Source organism: Camelus dromedarius, chromosome 12 (genome assembly GCF_036321535.1).
Source record: "Camelus dromedarius isolate mCamDro1 chromosome 12, mCamDro1.pat, whole genome shotgun sequence".
NCBI lineage: Eukaryota > Metazoa > Chordata > Mammalia > Artiodactyla > Camelidae > Camelus > Camelus dromedarius.
In genome coordinates, this window is record NC_087447.1 from 57,889,759 (window position 1) to 57,902,988 (window position 13,230).

Sequence of the window (13,230 nt, forward strand, 5' to 3'; positions counted from 1 at the left end):
CATTTGGGTCCCTCCCAACAAGAACAGCGTGTCAAAGTCATCACTCTTTCTTGGGGGACACAAACGAAAAACTGGCTCAGTCAAAACCAATTTCAATTGCTGCTGAAACCAATTCAAACATTTCTGAAAACAAGCAAAAATGACAGCTATTTCTCAATTAATTTTATTCCAAAAACTTTAGAAATTCAAACATTTTCTAATTTAGTACATGGTCTATTTTTCTAAAAGTAGAATAAGTAAAACAAAGTGGCTGCAAATATATAGAGATGTAGATATATGCATATGTTTGTATATAGTATTTCATCTTTAATCCAGTGTTTAATAAGTTAAAGGAGTTTAGTTAGGTTTTTAATCAAGACTATTTCTGGCAGGAGTCCTATGGCATAAATTAAGAGACGCAAAGGAGGAGAAAGCTCTGTCCAGGAAATAAACTCAAAATTGGAACCTGTAAGTCAGGCTCCAAAGTCTTAACTATCACTTACGGTTGAGGAAAAAAGTGTCCCTTCTTCCAGACCACCCTCCTGCCCCTTACCTGACTCTCTCTTCTTCAGCTCTCTTCAGGGCAGCATCCCGCTGCAGAACCTTCATGATTGCCTCTTGCTCCTCCTCTGTCAGGAAGCTTAAGTCGATCATTTTGAAAAGCATGCACGAAAATGACAGTAAGATCTGACTTCAAATTCTCAAAGAAAAACAGTGGTGACTGTAGCCCGGATGATTAAAAGATGCAAAACCAGAAGGAAATGTCGTGTTCAGTTCTGCAGCAAACTTCTTTTGGCTAGGCAAAAGTTTTAGGTGGCTGATTCAAAATCCTAAGCGCCCTTTCCCTAGAGGAAGCAGTGGTCTGTGGGATGACGTCAGAGGAGGTTCTCAGGATGCTGCATTCCTTGCCAGACAGGTCACTTGTTCCCACAGCGGCATTCCAACTCACGCCCCCTCTCTGGACCAGTCTGAGACACAGTTTATTCTTCCGTCCGCCGTCAACTTGATGAGAGGCAAGAGCAGCTGAGCATCACCTACCTGGGGAATCGTGACACAGTAAATGTCAGACAGCGAGAGGCAGTTCCTATAACGTTGCTCATTATGCTAAGATTTAAAAGATGTCTGGGAAGGCAAAAATGACCATGTGAGATGGTCTTTGAGATCAGGGAAACCAGTTCTGCCAGCTTCCTGAGCAAATAGAAAAATAGGTTGTGAAACATGCTTCAACTCAATTCTGAATCACCGAGATGGAGACCACACAAAAATGCCTGTCAAAGTTTAACTACCTGCCCAGGGAAGGGATGGCTGCAGGAAGGAGGTAGTTCTCTTCACAAACTTATGGGAAAGCTAAGTTAAAAGGTCATGCCCGAGGTCAGTAAGAAGGAAGATCTGATTCCAGTGGTCAAGTGATCATGGGTAGGAAATTTGAAATAAAAATTCACAAATGCTGACTTCTTCATGTGTAGGGATGTTCCTCTAGAGTACATCTGGGCTCCGGAATGACAGGAGAGTTAGTGTTAGGTAGAGGTAGTTTGCAGAATAGTGGGAATTGTCATTCTCCACTGAGTCCCACCTCTAACTTTGGCTGGACCTGGAGCAACTCATCAAACTTATCGCCTTGCATTTCCAAGAAGAAAGAAAACTTACTGGTGTGTGTATATAACCTATGGGAAAGGAAGAGGCAGAATTTCAAAATGCCTCACCATTCAAAGTGAGCATTTTTGTGTAGGATCCTGGGCAAGAATGCTATTTTCTTTGAGGCATTTTAAACCCACGTGCAATGAGAAGAGGGCGAGACCTATGGAATGCTGCAGCCAGGTGGGACTTCAGAGATTAGCTACTTCAGGACCGGGGCCCTTTAACAAGTGCAGTGATGCATGTACCATAGACTCTAAAAACATGGCTTTAATAAATTTTAAAGCAGTCCTACTTAAGAATAAAATAGTCCATACACCACTAGTTTTTATGAATAAATTCTTTGCTCTTTGGCAAAACAGAACTACTAAGAAGTACTTCCACCACCACTTGCTAACTACAAACCACTGGGCAGGTGACCTACCACTGTGAGGCTTGGGTTTCCCGTTTGTACTTACCTGACATTGGGATGTTTCTCATAGGTTCTAAGGCTGAAATGAAATAATGGATATAAAACAGCACATATCTTGCATCCTGTACCAAAAATAGCTACTAAAAATATGTTCCAGTTTCCTTCCTGAGCTCACACTTTTGCCCTGCACAGCTGAATAAGAGTGTACTGGTTACATATTTGCCTTTTCTCTTTTGTTTCACATTTCTTTCTGATCTTCCTCATGAAGTTTGGACTTCATAGACAGGCACCCTGATGACCTTTATTTTTAACTTCCTGTAGTTCTTTGCATATTACCCACAGTGACCACTCAAACAGTATCAAGACAATACTTCATTCTCATTTTTAAAAATTTGCATGCGCTTGCGTATGTTACTGCCTGCTTTGTCTTGAAAACTACTCATCCTTCAAGATGAAAGTCACCACCTCCAGGAAGCCTTCGCCTCACTTCCATAGCCAGAGCTAAATGCTGTAGGAGATTCATTTATTCCTAATTCTTCTCTCCCTCCCTTAAACAGAACTACACAATCAATCACGTATTATGTTGCCACTAGAGTAAGCAGGGTATTCATTCCCTAACTTTCTGATGTTGGGCTTGGCCTGTGACTTACTTTGGCCAATGGAATGTTATAAATGGGATGTAGGCCTAGGCTGCGGATGTGCCTGTGTGGTTTGGCTTGGCTTCTTGTACTCAGCCATGAGCCTCAAGAAGGGCTTGCCCCAGGTAGCCATTGCCTCTTTAGTCTGGGTCCCAGAAAGAGAGATACAAGGACAGACCAGAAGCTGATCCACCTGAAGAAGGGCCACCCTAGCTGACCTGTAGGTATCAAAGCAAGAAATAAATGTTTGTTGTTGGAAGCCACTGAGGTTTGGGGTTGTTATACACCAAACGTTTGTAGCAGGAACTTGACTATCACAAAAACTTTCTCCTCCATCTGTGAATCTCCACTGCTGTAATTATTTGTCTGCTCTCCACCTCTCTCATCTGACTGAGTCTCTCAGTGTGAATAAATAAGTGAATGAGTAAATGACTGAGTGAACCTAATCCAAAATGACAGCTTCACCAGGGACAGCTACCTCAATTCTTTCATGCACAGTAACTTCCTTAGATCTCAAAGGCTGGCAAGGAAACGGATTCGGGCCATATTCTGGGAACCAGGTCCCTGATGAGGCACTGCACTGCCATAAGGTTTAATAAGAGATTGTTTTTAAGTTCAGTGAGTGGAACAGGAAGAGAACAAAAGGGGAAAACAAATCATCCAGCGGTGGTAAGTTAGCAGGGGGGTAACGGGGGAATTGCTGGTTTCCACACCTTCGAGTAAAACTACAAGCCAACTAGTGCTTTGTGTAAAAGCTTCTAAGGGTTAAATTTTCCCTAAAAAGAGGCTATTTAGCGAGGCAAAGGGCAATGCCTGAATTTTACAGACAAAGGAGTGAACTGCTGGAAACTTAGACTCCCAGCGGGGGAGCCAGAAGTCACTACCCTGTCAGATTGTGGGAGAGCTCTCTGGTGGCATTCAAGATTCTCCAACATCAGGTGCTCCCCCAACTCCCAATATTCTGGATGATAGCTATCATGGGAGTGAAGTGAACATTCATTCATTCAACAAACATTAATTGAGAGCCTATATGTACCTGGCACTGCTCTAAGCACTGGCGATACAGCAATGAAAAAGATACTAAAAACTTCCTGTCCTTGTGAAGTATAAATGCCAGTTGGAGGGCATAAGGATCAAACTGAGAGATAAGAACATAAATAAAAAAATAAAAGCAATGAATTATGTAACTTTGAGGAAGGTGGTAAGAGCTCTGAAGGAAAACAAAGCCAAGAAGGGAATAATAAGGTAGGGGGAGTTGGAGTTTCAAAGAGAGTGGTCAGGGTAGGTCTCACTGAGAAGATGATATGTGAGAAAAACTTGCCAGAGGTGAGAAAACAAGGCACTTGGGTATCAGAAGGTCCTGAGGTGGCAGTGTGTCTGGCATGTTCGAGAAACTTCAAGGCAGCCAGTGTGCCAGGAGGACAGGGTGGAGCAGGTCAGAAAGGAAATAGGGCAGACTGTACTGGCTTTGTAAGGGCTGTTAAGATTTCTGGAGCAACATTAAGGGAAGGCAGAAAAAAGGAGGTGATAAATATTTACTGGGCACCTCACATATACCATCTCACTGGATCCTCAGAAAGATCTGAGGGAGGTATCTTATTATCTGTGTTTTTTATACAAGGGCCATGAGGCTCAGGAGGTGTTTGCCACTGAGCTTGTGTGAGGCGGGGCTGGCATTTGCCAGCGGCTCTGTTAGAATATGTCACCCCAATATTGACATCTAATTCTCCCCACACACAGATTCCTCAAACTGGGGAAGCAGAACAAAGCTCTTCTGTCTGGCTGTGGACCCTCATTCTCTGTTTAAGCATAAAAGAATCAGTTGCCCATGGCTGGCTGTCAGCATGGGGGCAACCTCAGTGCAAAAATTCAGGATGGGTGAATTCTGGTAACAGGGATTCCCAATGTGTCCACAAAAGGAGTAGCTCTCGGGATGAGCAAACAGTTCTCCTGAGGTTCAGCTCTCCCTGCCATTCTCTGCATGCAGCTGAGGGATTTTTTTTTAAAACTTCAGATCTGACAAAGCTACATTCCCAGGCTGAAAACCCATCCCTAACTTCCCACTGTCCACTGGCTAAAGCTGGAAGGTCCTACCGTGGCCTGCAGGGCTCTACATGCACTAGTGCCTGCCTTCTTCTCCAAGCTCTGTCCAGCCATGCTGAACTTCTCGAGCTCCTTTTACCTTCAGGCCTTTGCATACACTGGTCCTTCCTCCTAGAATCCCCTTTCCTGAGCTAATACCTCCAGGGCTTCATGTTAGATGTCACTCACTGCACAGAAGCCTTCCCCATCCTCTCAAGGCCAGGTCAGTGCCAGCTCCACTGGCACTGAACTTCCTCCCTCAGGACGCTCCCCCCACCATCTTGAATCCCTGTCCACCCATGTCTGTCCGCCACTCATTTGTGAGCAAGACCTGGGCCCCTGAGTGCTTTGTATCCCCACCCAGCACCGGCCCCTGGGCTTCACATCTACAAACTAGGCACTAAGGATTTCATAGGAGAACACAGGTGGAAGGGGATTGAGCTTACACTTGCCCTGAACATGACCCTGGCTCTCAGGACCATCACTGAAACATCAGGTCCACATTATTCACTGGGTTCCAGCTCCAGGTCCTTTGCATGACTGTGAGGTTTAAATAAATCACATGACTTCTCCAAGCCTCAGTTTCCTCACCTATATGATGGGTCTATTCACTCCTACCTCCCCTGCCTCAAGGAAATTATTGTGAGGTTCTGGTGAGAATGAAGAAAGTGTCGAGGACAAGTAAGGAATGAGGACAATAGAAGCAGCAACAGCTTAAAGGGAAATCTGAGGACTCCAAATGCAGACTGCGCTTAATTCAAATTTACCGTGTGTCATTCTGAAATGTGAAGAATTATCAAATCACTGTGCTGTGTAACAGGAACTCACATAGGGCTATAGGTCAATTTTACTTCAAAAACAAACCAACTTATAGAAAAAGAGATCAGATTTACTGTTATCAGAGCCAGGGAGCTGGGGAAGGAGGAGCTGGATGAAGGCAGTCAAAAGGTACAAACACCTAGTTATAAGATAAATAAGTACCAGGGATGTAATGTACAACATGGTAATTACAACGAGCACTGCTGTATGTCGTATATGAAAGTCGTTAAGAGACTAAATCCTGAGTTCTCATCACAAGCAAAAAAGTTCTTTTCTACTTCTTTAATTTTGTGTCTATATGAAATGATGGATGTCCACAAAAGTTACTGTGGTCATCATTTCATGATGTATATAAGTCAAATCATTCTGCTGTACACTTTAAAGTTACATAGTGTTGTATGTCAATTATATCTCAATAAAACCAGAAGAAAAAAAAAGAGCAAAAGAAATTTCCATGTGTCAGCCCTGCTATGCCACATGTACAAAAGCCAATACTTTTCTCGTCTATTGTCCATAAGTTAAAACTGGAGAGAGAAACAAGGCCCCAAACAGCTGGTGTTAGTGTTGGAAGGCAGCAAAGAGAAGAGCGAGGCTTGCAGCCCTGAACCCAACCATTCTGCCAAGCAGACCCAGGTTAAAGTCTGACTAACAGCAGCGTGTGTTTCCCCAACTCGCTCTGCTCCACGGAGGGGCCCAGATGGCACCTTTTCCTTTCCCAGACGGCTGCTGCTGTACCGAAGCCTGCGGACCTCGAGGAAGGGAGTAAACTCGAGTCAGTAGTGACTCTCACATGATGAGGTTTTCAGAAGAGAAGTAAATTGTTCTGACAGTCCCATGACATCAAGAATGAAAGCTGGAAAGAAAAATCTGGGAGGCAGAAGGAGAGCAGGAACAAAGATGCTTGAGTCAGGGTGGGGTTGGGGAGAAGGAAAACAGCCCCGGTCAGTTAAGAGGCTTAGCCCCAGTGGTGATAAACCACTACACATAGAACCAACAGCTCCGGAAACTTCCTAGATCGATCACACAGGCATCAGAGGGTAAGTGGAATAACTTATGATGGTTCAGGGGAAGCCTAGGAAGGGATACATGGGGCGGGGCAATCAGAAAGCTTTTGCCAACCTCCTTCCCAGAGGAAAGATCTCCCCGCAGCATACCAAACAGCTGGTCATCAGACCACCAGGCCACATTGCCAGGGCTCCCAGACCCAGAGCTAATTCCCCCGCTGGGTTGTTCCACTTCTCGGGCTTAGTTTGCTCTGTGGTTGAATTTGCCTGTAATTTCCATCTTTAGCCTCCAATTTGCCTGGCTGCCCTCTGCTCACTCTTTCACACAACAGTCAACAAGGAAGACAGCATTCATGTTCTCCCTGAGCCTCCTTTGTTGAAAAGAAGATGAACTTCCTCCTTCCCTCAGCTGTTCCTCATGTGATATTTTCTAAGCCTCTCACAATCTTGGTCATTTTTCTCAGGATTGAAAAATGAGCAGGTGGTGCTAAGATCCTTTACATGTAGGAGATCAGTTAATCACTCTGCCCACCCAGTAAGGCAGGCACCCTCCACACTGTACAGATAACACTGGCCTTGAGGAATTAAGTAATTTGCCTAAGGTTGCTCAACCAGAACGTGATTTGAAGCCAGGGCCATGATATTCTGAAGCTGCTGCTTTTATTCCTTCCTTGCATCATCACCCTCTTATTCTCAGAGAGGTCACACAGCTAGTGAGGCACAAAGATGAGAACTAGACCGCAGATGCCCGATTCCCAGCCCAGTTCCATTTCCACCCTGCTGTTCCTCCTTCTGGACGCCCTACTTTCTTGCAGTTTCCTACGAGCAACATGCTGTGGCCCTCAAAGCATGGCATGTTCTTCACTGCACAACTTACTAGGACTAGGAAGATGATTGGGCCCTTTGGGTTTGTTTTATGGATATACATGGAAAAGAGGACAAGCATGGGATAGAGGGGGAAACGCACCTGTGGCAACATGTGGGTGTTTATATTTATGTGCCCACTAGCCCCTGAGAATGGTAGTGATTCCAGAACTGGAAACTGTTACTAAAGGAAGCTTCTTCATGTATTTAAACTCAATCAACATGTTTTTTAATAGAAATGTGTTTAAGAGAGAATTTTGTCCATAGCCCTGTCAGAAAAAAATGATATATGAATGTTTTGTCTCTGCACAGCCTATGCTTTTATCACTCTACTAAAAAAAAGCATGTAAATTACTCAGTCTAATGTGTTGCCTAAATTGGGCTTCTTGAGGGGAAAGAATAATTGTCTTGTGACTGGCTGAGAAGGTGGCTTCTCAAAAAAGTCTGAATTGAATGAATAAATAAAATGAACAAACAAAATGAACCTATGAAGAAGCGAACAAATGAAAAAATATAGAAGGAATAAGTGTGTTATCCGATAAGTTTCTGCTTTATTTTTTTCACAGAGGAACAACTGAAAAATCAAAACTGACAGGCACCGTCAGGATGCAAAGCCTTCACTTCTGTGAGGATTCTTCCGAAGGTGGAAGCCATTTTTCTCCCTCAGCTCCAGGCTGATGAGCTGACAGCTACCACTTCCCGTAGACTGACTTGGTGATTTCCAGCTAAGAGTGAACAAGGTGGGGGGAAGGACTATTTACATATGACAAAGCTCCCTCCCCCTTAATCTCATATTCAGATCTCACGATTAATGTCTCTGGATTTCTGAAGAACTCACCTTCTAGGCAAGTTTAGACTTACGGTGCCCCTAGGAATCAAATAGTTTAATCAAGCCCCAGCCAAGGGCAAGATGATGGGCCATGCGAGGAAGACGTATCACACACAACCAACCCCCGTACAAGGAGTATGTTAAGTACTAATAAAGAAGGCACAAGCCAAGCGTCAGGGGCCACAGGGATTTAGGAAGGAGATAAAATGAGGAGAACCTTGAAGGCTGACAAGAATGGAGTGGGCGTTCTGGGCAAGCGCACTGGCCATGAAACCATGAAGGTTAAGGTGTTGAAAAAGAAGACTGGTAACTGGAGTACAGGATACAAATGGGGAAACAGTATACAGGGTCAGACCCTGAGGGGCCTGAAATGCCAAGAGAGGGAAATGGAACTGGAATCTTTCACATTTTTCAGTCTTGGTAAATGTGTCTGAATCACCCTTTTAATCCACATTGTTTTGCAGTATCAGGATTTCAAAAGATAAAAACAGTAGAGAGAGAAAGGAGTGAGGGTAATGGGCCCTGAAATTTCATTTTACACTTCACACTGGGGCTGAAAATTCAAATCTAAAAAAAGATGACAACTAACGAAAGGGCTGACTTACCCTTGACAACACATCAAGGAGCTCTAAGACAGGCAAACAAAGTTCGTCGGACATTGCACAGAGCTGCTGTAACAGCCCACACAGCCATGGGCACTTACTGGTTACACAGCTTGGGAAATACCAGGAGCCTTGCCCCACTTTAAAATGCCAGAAACTTCCTCTCCTCTTGGAATGGCAGCATCCATCACAGTCCCAGATCTCAATTCTGGAAGAGGGTAAGTCCTATGTCCCAAAAGTTGTAACAGTGTGCACAGTCCCTGCCCTCAGAGAGCTTATATTCAGGACAGGAGGATGGATGTTGAACAAGCCTGAGAAGTCCTACAAAGGGCAGGATGCTATAAAACTTTTAACCAGGGGGCTTAATACAGTGTCGAAGGCCAGGGAAGGCGTCTTTGAAGAACTATGATCTCTGTCAACTCTACTCTGGATCGGGGATTCTGTCCCTTTAATCAAACTTCTCACTGCTTGTATCCAAATCTGGCTGATGAGCAGCAGATTTCCAGACACTGCTTAAGACCTACTGAATCCAGATCTTCGGGTCTGAGGCCCAGGAATCTGCACTTTCTATAATGTTCCCACATGATGCAGACGTTTGGCTAGGTTTGGGAATCGCAGCTATAAAGGATTCCCACTAAGTCAGAAATGGCTGATGACTGGTTAAAGAGCGCAGCAATCAGCTAAAGGTAAGCATGTTCACTTTGTACATCAGTTGTTTTTCAGCTGTAACAAGAGCAAACACAAAAAATGAAGTAACAGCTGAATCATAGAGTCATAACCAGTTCTTTGTGCAAATAAGGAAGGTGAGAGACGTGGAGGGGTTAGGCCGATTGCTTAACTGGCACCTAATGTGTGAGCTGGGACACCCAGAAGAGACCTCCTTTATCTTCCAGGACACACAGTTTCAACTCAGTAAGGATTTGCAAATGGGCTAATAAGATGGGCTGACCTGCACTTCACAGCACTCCTGAAACCAGCACATTGATAACAATGGAATTACAGATGAATTCTAGATTTAATTATTTTCTAGATTTCAAATTCAGAGGAAGGGAGTGAAAGAACCAGCTGATTTATTAACCAGACTGGAATTAAACCCAGGATCATAAAGTTAACCGAAGTGTAGCAATCATCAACTCAGTCTTTAAAAGGACTACATTGAACCCTCACTTTCGGTGCAGTCATGTGCATTCCTACTGAGCCTGGCAGTGAGGGACTGTCTCCAAATGTACAAACTCAGGGGTGGTCCCAAACCTGGCTGTATATTAGCATCACCTGAAGAACTTAAAAAAAAAAAAAAAATCCATGCCCATGTGTCTCGACCCTCCTCCCACCCATGCCAGTGATTCTGATTGAAATATCCCGAGATAGTTTTTAAAGCTGCCCAAGGGATAGTACTGTGCAGGCAGCACTGAAACTACTGAACTTACTGGTCCTCTCTTCTTTCTGGCCCCTGCTCAAATCCAGGACCTACGGTGAGGCAAGCAAGGTGCATAGGACACAAAATTCAAGGAGGCAAGGTCATGTGAGCACAGCACACTGCACTGCAGCATCCTGTGAGGCCTCCCTGGCCATGAGGCACCCAGGGCACACAGTTTGAGACACTCACTCTCTGGGTACTATGAACAAGCACAGCGTCATGACTCGTATGACCTTGTCTCCACAGATTCCATGCCCTTGGTGCCTCGCTTGCCTCACGCTAGGCCCAGACCTGCTCAGATCCTTCTGGTCAGGCCATTAATTATCCCATCAATGATACATCAAGTTCCTACTATGTGCAAGGTCTTCCCTGCACCTCAACATCCTCTAAAGAGACAACTGCTTTGAGATGGATACAATGCCGACCACACACATTAACTAGACCCCTTGACATAAGAGGATGCTGTGATGGAGCAGAACACATTGCTTTGGAGTCAAAAGATAACTGGAAGGGGACTGAGCTTTCATCAGTTCTTTGGTGTTTCCCTAAGGACTCTGGGTTTGTGTCTTGGTCTGTACTATGTAGACAGCAAGACCTACCTTACAGGGCTACTGTGAGGATGACACTAGGCTGTAAGTTAAATGGTCTGGGACATACTAAGGGCTCCATAAACTCCTGTTGACAGTAAATCGTCAGCATTTCACCAACTCTATCACCTTTCTGTGCTACCTTGAGGTTGCAGTGTTACAGCTGCTGCTTTTTCTATTTTCCTCATTAGACCATCTCCCATCTTCTAACTTCCACTCCAGTCTAAGAAGGAGTCAAATTCCTCATTTCTGCAAACACTTCCTTCCCCAGAGGCCTCTGAGGAGATTAAAAAAAAAAGCTAAATTTGATATTGGAATTTGGCAGTAGAGAGGTTGGGTGGGAGGATCCCATTTTTCATTTACCAAAATTCTTCTAACTCCTCTCATCTTAGGCCTGGACCTCAGTTCTAGAAAATCAAAAGCCAAGAGTCTGACTTCTTCTCTGGTTCTTCTCCTTTCTCTAATTCTGCTTCCTCTAGTGGTGAGCAGTGAGGTGCCTTGGCGTCCTTGTCTCCCTAGCACCTAGCACGATGCCTGGCTCACATGAGGTGCCTCATCTACCGAATAAAGGAAAGAAAAAAGGGATTATAGGGACGAAAAAGGCTTAACAAGTTGTCTTCTGTAGACATGTTTGTTAACTCTCTGTGGTAGGCAGACTACTGGTCCTCCAAAGATGTCCACATCCTAATTCCTGGAACTTGTGAATATGGTACATGGTAAAAGGGACTTTACAGATGTGATTAAATTAAGGGTCTTGGATGGGGAGAATGTCCTCGATAATCTAGGCTGACCCAATGTAATCAAAAGGTCCTTATAAGGAAGCAAGATGGTCAGAGAAGAGATGTGAGGATGAAGATAGGTTGGAGTGATGTGCTTTGAAGACAGAGGAAGGGGCCAAGGCATGCAGGCAGCCTCTAACAACTGGAAAAGGCAAGGAAACATTCCCTCTAGAGCTTCCAGCAGGAACTCAACTCTGCCAACTCCCTGACTTTATCCTGTAAGACTCATTTCAGATTTCTGATCTCCAGAACTATTAGATAATAAATTTGTGTTGTTTTCAAATCACTAAGTTTATGGTAATCTGTCCTGAAGTAATACGAAATTAACACAGCCTGAGGACAGATAATGTGCCTTATTCATCTCTGAGCTCCCAGCTTGTTGCCTGGACCTCTGCTGACTAAATACATCCTAAAAAGCAACACTGAGGGTAGATGGCTTTCTTCTCATTGCCATATAGCCAATCAGTTGCCAGGTTCGGTTGACTGAACCCCTGTACGCACCCTCCAATTCAACCCTTTCTCTCCTTTTCTACTTCTCATTTAGAATGGAACTTGAACATGAACTGAACAGGGCTTCTTTAACTCCTGGTTCACCCCCACTTCTGGCTCCTGTGCACAATCCTGCTAGACTCATATTTCAAATCCCCACTCTGAGTATGCCATACCTCAATTTAAAAACCTTCTCTAGCTCTTCCCTGATGGCAGAGTAAGTCCAAATTCCTAGTGCTGACATACTTCTCATTCCGAGCCTCCTATCCAACCTTATTTCCCATGGACCCTTTCCTGCCCCATGAATTCCAGCCAAACCACTCCTCAATATCACCTCCACACTAACATCATCAGATCTGTACTCTTGCTGTTCTCTTCACCTAGAATGTCTTTCCCTTGTATCTGCACACATGCAAACCTTACCCATCATTCAAGTCCCAGCATAAATGACACCTTCTTCATGAGGCTGCTCCTACAGCCCCCGAGCCCATCACAAATATCCGTTCCACAAGCCAGCAATAATTATTTTTTTCTACTGAGCCCTCATAGCTCTTATCTGTACATTTCCCATCTGCAGTAGGAAAGAGGACAGGTCCTACATTCAGATAGACCTGGGTACAATAAGACCCTCTTGTGCAAGTTACTTAGCTTCTCTACACCTCAGGCTTCTCATCTGCAAAATGGGCATGTCTTACTGGGTTGTTGACAAGACTTAAGCTCAAATATAGGTGCCCAACAAAGTAAGTATTCAATAATTACATAAACATTACAGAAACTTATATACATATCAAATTCCCACTTTTAGACTCTTTAAGAGAAGGATTTATGTCCACATTTCTGTAGCCAAAGAGTACCTTGAACATAGTAGTTATAAAAAACTTCTAAATATTGAGTAAATCACTGAAGTGTTGGGAGTATCTCTTCAGGCTTCCTTTCTGTATATAGTAAGGATGGTCTCATTTTTCTCCATTTCAGAGGGAAGAGGAGAAGTACAGTGGTCCTCTTTCTGACTCTCAGAACTCTGAAGATGAAAATTTTGTTAAGACCCTCTCTGTTTGGTTAATGCCTCTAAGCAACCTTTCATCCCAACCAAC

General features: G+C 44.1%; 1 protein-coding gene across 18 annotated transcripts in view; it reads right to left on the reverse strand.

Moving 5' to 3' along the window:
* SYTL2 (synaptotagmin like 2) overlaps window positions 1-13,230 on the reverse strand; it is a 99,539-nt gene that overhangs the window by 56,851 nt on the left and 29,458 nt on the right. For 17 of the 18 annotated variants that reach the window (XM_031460473.2, XM_064492772.1, XM_064492777.1 and 14 more), the window contains one exon: window positions 533-1,017. In XM_031460473.2, coding sequence (XP_031316333.2) covers window positions 533-645 — 113 coding nt within the window. In that variant the 5' untranslated portion in view covers window positions 646-1,017. The remainder of the gene's footprint in view (window positions 1-532; window positions 1,018-13,230) is intronic. The other variant, XM_031460475.2, reaches the window with a different exon arrangement.